Raw genomic sequence first — 5205 nt, forward strand, 5'->3', positions numbered from 1 at the left:
CCCGCACAAGGCGGGGTCAGGCCCGGTTCTTTTAGCGTCCCCAGAGCCGCGAGGACATTACAACAAAAATAGAATTTTTTTTCTTAATCTCTTAACATACAAAGATAGGAAAACTCTCTGATGCATTGCACTTGGTTCAATGAAAAAAAAAAAAAAAGTTCATTTCCCCCATATATATTTTTTGTGGGTTTTTTCTCTTCTAACACGTCCCCACATCTCCTGTCGCCCTCGTCGCCCCTCGCCTGCCCCTCACAACAACACTTAGGAAAGGAGCGGCCCCCAACCCCCGTGCCCACCCCGGCAGCCCTGCAGGGCGCGCTCCCGCCCCGGCCCAGCTGGCCTGCAGCTTCCGACCTCGCCTGGGCGGGCGCCCCGCAGACCCCCCGCCCCCGAGGACCCACCGCGCCCGCGGCCCCGATTGTCTTCGAGGGAAGGGGCGTGTGCGGCCGGGCAGGGGGGCAGGGGTCCCTTCTGCTCCCCTCTCAGCTCTGACCCTGTTTAGCCAACCAAACTGAAAAATCATTGCACTTTGACCGCGCGTCACGCCCGGCCCACCCGGCCCCCCCACCCCCCGCCCTACTCCCCACGACCCCCAGGCTCCCGCGGATTCCCCTATTCCCCTGCTTCTCAGACCCGGTCCTCCTCGAGGGCTGCACGCGGATGGGGGAGGGGCTTCGCTCAACTTCCAACAAAAGCCACCCCTGGGGCCAGCCACCTCGTGGCTTCCGGCTGGGGAGGAGGCACCACTCAAGCCGGCCCCTTTTGCCCCAGGTAAGAGCTCTCCTCTCCTCTCCAGCCACCTCCCTCCCCTCCTTCCCCCCCTTTGCTTGTGGCCACAGCCTCACAAACTAGATTCACAATAAATAAAGCCCATAACCCACCCCTATGTGGTGCAACGTTGGGTTGATTGACTTTCAGAGGATCCTGACCTGTGCTTTGTGTTTTCATACAGTTAAGAAGGAGAGAGAAAGAGAGAGAGAGAGGCACAAGGACTCCAGAAGGGGGCCAAGATGCAGGGAGGAGGGAGTAAGGCACAGAAAGACAAGCCAGAGGGGCCAAGTCACACCCTGGAGGCGGGCTGGGCGTGCTCTCGCTCCCCTCCCTCCCAGGGGGGGCTTCTGAAGACCCTCTGGACAGGCCCCCAACCATCCCTTGGAGGAGGAGGGGGCTGTGGTGGTGGTGGGGGGGGCTACTTCTTGTGGTGTGTTACCAAATTGTTCCCAAGTTGCTCAAATGGAGGAGTTCCCAACTGCAACAGCAAAAGACCGAAACAATGAATGCCCCACCCCTAAATAAAGAGTAAAGACATTACAGCTGAAATCCAGAGAGAAGTGGCCATGGGGGGTGGTGTGGGGGAAAGGGGAGGCAGAGAAAGCTCCAAAACACTTTTGAAAAAGGACGACACCCAACACCCTCCAAAGGAACTGAAAGTCGGCAAGCAGGACGCCTACCTAGCGCAGGTGGCGGTTTAGCCAACGGCAGCGGCGGCTGCCTCGTCCTCCTCGCTCGACTCCGGGGTCCCCTTTCTGCTCCACTCTCCGGCCCGGCCACAGCAGGGCTGTCTGCGTAGGGGCAGGGGCAGGGACCAATGGGGCGGAGCGAGGGCACCTGCATGCGGGGCTGGGGTGTGGGGGCAACCTGGGGCCCACCTACCCTCACTTGTAGCATGTCAGGACGGTGACCTTCCTGGCCTGCCTTGGGAGAGAGGGAAGAGGGGACCTGTCCCAGGCTGGGATGGGCTGTCTAGAGCATTCCGACCTTTTCCTATGGACTGTACAGAGGGGTTTGGGGCCCGGGGAACTGCCCCTGCAGCTCAGGGTCGGGTGGTAGAACACCCTCCATTCTGGGAGCACAAAACTAGCTCCGGGAGATGCCCCCTGCCCAGCCGGGGCTGGGGGGCTTCTAGCCCGAGGGTGGGGCAGAGGGACATCGAGGCTACCCTGCCTCACCCAGTCCAGAGCAGCTGGGGGAAGAAGCCAGAGGCAAAGGCAGTGAGGGAGGGAGGGGGGTGGAGTCTGGAGGGGAGAGCCCTCTGGATCTGCACCCCATCATCTTTACAAGCTGGTCCTCTGAGCTCCCTAGTGAAGCTCCGGCCCTAGTGGAGGGTGGGGTTCCCCTAGGAAGGGTGAGGGTAGGGGACAGGCCCCTTCAGAATTGTGCTGGTTGCTTTGTTTGGGGATTTTGCTCCTTCCCCAGAAGGCCGGGACGGGATGTGGGGGGAGGAAGGCAGTTCTGCATCCTTTCTTTCTGTCCTCTACTTGACAGAGTCCGTTTTGCATGTTTCTTTCTGCTTGGCTGCTGGTGCACAGCTCCACCGAGACCTCTTCTGAGGCTCTCCGAGAACTGAGCTGCTTCTGGGGCCCTGCAGGGGTCCCCGGGCTGGAGGAGAGAAGGGCTGAGTGGCTGACGACGTCTAATTTTTGCTTTTCGGTGGGGCTGGGCTGGGCTGGGGGATTTTTCCACGTCTCAAAATTTCTTCTCCCCCCTTTTGAGGAACCTCTTCTTTTCATTTTGCCATTTGTTTTGTCGATCTTATCAGAGGAACCAGGACTGAAATGGGACAAAAAAAGAGGCGATATTGAGAATAGCAGGGGCAGGTCCCTTCTTGCTCCTACCTGGTCCTGTGACTCCAGGCTGGTTCCTGAGGCCCCTGGAGGGTCCAGCTCCAGCAGAGCCAAGGACACCAACACCTCATGCAGAGGTACATCCCCACTCTGTCGGTCCCTCCTATGGGGATCCTGACCCCACCCACCCACCCAAGAGACCCTGCCTCCGGTGCTAGAGTCCAGCTGGCCTTCTCGTGGGTACCGTGCCCAGCGGGTGAACCCCCGTGGCTGGCACTGGCACAAGCACAGACCTGGGCTCTGGCCATGTTTCCAATTGTTTAGGTTTTTGTGTGGGTCCTGGAGGGTGGGGGAGGATGCCAGGCTACAGCATTTGTCCCCAGAGGGGTTTGGGGAGCGGCGTGGGGGGTAGCCCAGCTTCTTGCTGAGTTTTCTTTCTGTCTCTTTGGATTAAAAGCAGAAATTCCCATCTGCATAGCTCAGCTAAGGTCCCACAGCCTGGAAGTCTGGGGAGGGGTGGGTACCACATGGCTTCAGTCCCTGGCAGCACCAGGCCTGGGGGAAGGGATCAGTAGCCCAGTGGGCTTGATTTTCTACCCTCCTGGGCGCCACGCCCTGTGGAGGACCTGAGGCTCCCTCGGGTGGGCATCGCTTCCCTCAGGGTGCCAGCAGGGGGCGCCGCCTTCCCACAAACAGGCTCTGGCAGCCACTCAGTACAAAACACACCTAGGGTGGACCCCTGGGAACTGGGCTGCCTGGCAGAAGCCTCCACAAAAGGCTCTGGCCCCACCTCATGGCCAAGGGGCGGGGCAGGGGGTTCTCCTCTATGGTCTACAGTGCCTGGGTATGCCTGGTGGTACCCTCGGGGCAAAATGGTGGTGGGTGGTCCCTGAAAATGCATCTTGGGGCCTCTCCCCGGCTCAGGGTCACAGACTCAGATCTGCAGAGGCCAAGCAGAGCTAACTACAGAGCATGCACCTGGTGCTGACTCATTCTATCCTCACTCCAACCCTGCACAGAAGCCAGGTGAAGAGAGGGTGGCTGAACTGCCCAAGGCCACACAGCCCACAGGGCCAAGCTGGGACTCAAATGCAGGGGGCAGCTCAGACTCAATACTCCTAACTGCTATGTGTGGCGTGTTCACGGGGAGGCAGGGTCTGTGGTGACCAGGACACCCGCACCTTTCCAAGGCTGTGGCCAAGGCTGCCACATCAGGGTGAGGGCCTAGGGTGGCTAGATCAGCCAAATTTTCAAAAGAAGCTTGAGGGGCTTCCCTGGCAGTCCAGTGGTGAACACTCTGAGCTTCCAATGCAGGGGGTGCGGGTTCGATCCCTGGTCGGGGAACTAAGATCCCACATGCCATGTGGTACGGCCAAAAATAAATAATTAATTAATTTAAAAAAAAAAAAAAAAAAAAAAAAAAAGGTGCTAGAGTCCAGCTGGCCTTCTCGTGGGTACCGTGCCCAGCGGGTGAACCCCCGTGGCTGGCACTGGCACAAGCACAGACCTGGGCTCTGGCCATGTTTCCAATTGTTTAGGTTTTTGTGTGGGTCCTGGAGGGTGGGGGAGGATGCCAGGCTACAGCATTTGTCCCCAGAGGGGTTTGGGGAGCGGCGTGGGGGGTAGCCCAGCTTCTTGCTGAGTTTTCTTTCTGTCTCTTTGGATTAAAAGCAGAAATTCCCATCTGCATAGCTCAGCTAAGGTCCCACAGCCTGGAAGTCTGGGGAGGGGTGGGTACCACATGGCTTCAGTCCCTGGCAGCACCAGGCCTGGGGGAAGGGATCAGTAGCCCAGTGGGCTTGATTTTCTACCCTCCTGGGCGCCACGCCCTGTGGAGGACCTGAGGCTCCCTCGGGTGGGCATCGCTTCCCTCAGGGTGCCAGCAGGGGGCGCCGCCTTCCCACAAACAGGCTCTGGCAGCCACTCAGTACAAAACACACCTAGGGTGGACCCCTGGGAACTGGGCTGCCTGGCAGAAGCCTCCACAAAAGGCTCTGGCCCCACCTCATGGCCAAGGGGCGGGGCAGGGGGTTCTCCTCTATGGTCTACAGTGCCTGGGTATGCCTGGTGGTACCCTCGGGGCAAAATGGTGGTGGGTGGTCCCTGAAAATGCATCTTGGGGCCTCTCCCCGGCTCAGGGTCACAGACTCAGATCTGCAGAGGCCAAGCAGAGCTAACTACAGAGCATGCACCTGGTGCTGACTCATTCTATCCTCACTCCAACCCTGCACAGAAGCCAGGTGAAGAGAGGGTGGCTGAACTGCCCAAGGCCACACAGCCCACAGGGCCAAGCTGGGACTCAAATGCAGGGGGCAGCTCAGACTCAATACTCCTAACTGCTATGTGTGGCGTGTTCACGGGGAGGCAGGGTCTGTGGTGACCAGGACACCCGCACCTTTCCAAGGCTGTGGCCAAGGCTGCCACATCAGGGTGAGGGCCTAGGGTGGCTAGATCAGCCAAATTTTCAAAAGAAGCTTGAGGGGCTTCCCTGGCAGTCCAGTGGTGAACACTCTGAGCTTCCAATGCAGGGGGTGCGGGTTCGATCCCTGGTCGGGGAACTAAGATCCCACATGCCATGTGGTACGGCCAAAAATAAATAATTAATTAATTTAAAAAAAAAAAAAAAAAAAAAAAAAAACAA

At 58.7% G+C, this 5205-nt stretch overlaps 1 protein-coding gene across 2 annotated transcripts in view; it reads right to left on the bottom strand.

Moving 5' to 3' along the window:
- Positions 1-2367: 2367 nt before the first annotated feature.
- NFIX (nuclear factor I X) overlaps positions 2368-5205 on the bottom strand; it is a 71199-nt gene continuing 68361 nt past the window's right edge. The window contains exon 10 of one of the 2 annotated variants that reach the window (XM_007469083.1): positions 2368-2550. Coding sequence is in view for 1 of the 2 variants with exons in the window: in XM_007469081.1 (XP_007469143.1) it covers positions 2536-2550 (15 nt within the window). In the remaining variant the exon portion in view is untranslated. The remainder of the gene's footprint in view (positions 2551-5205) is intronic. The other variant, XM_007469081.1, reaches the window with a different exon arrangement.

The sequence above is a fragment of the Lipotes vexillifer genome, unplaced genomic scaffold (genome assembly GCF_000442215.2).
Source record: "Lipotes vexillifer unplaced genomic scaffold, Lipotes_vexillifer_v1.1 scaffold1699, whole genome shotgun sequence".
In the NCBI taxonomy this organism is placed as follows: domain Eukaryota; kingdom Metazoa; phylum Chordata; class Mammalia; order Artiodactyla; family Lipotidae; genus Lipotes; species Lipotes vexillifer.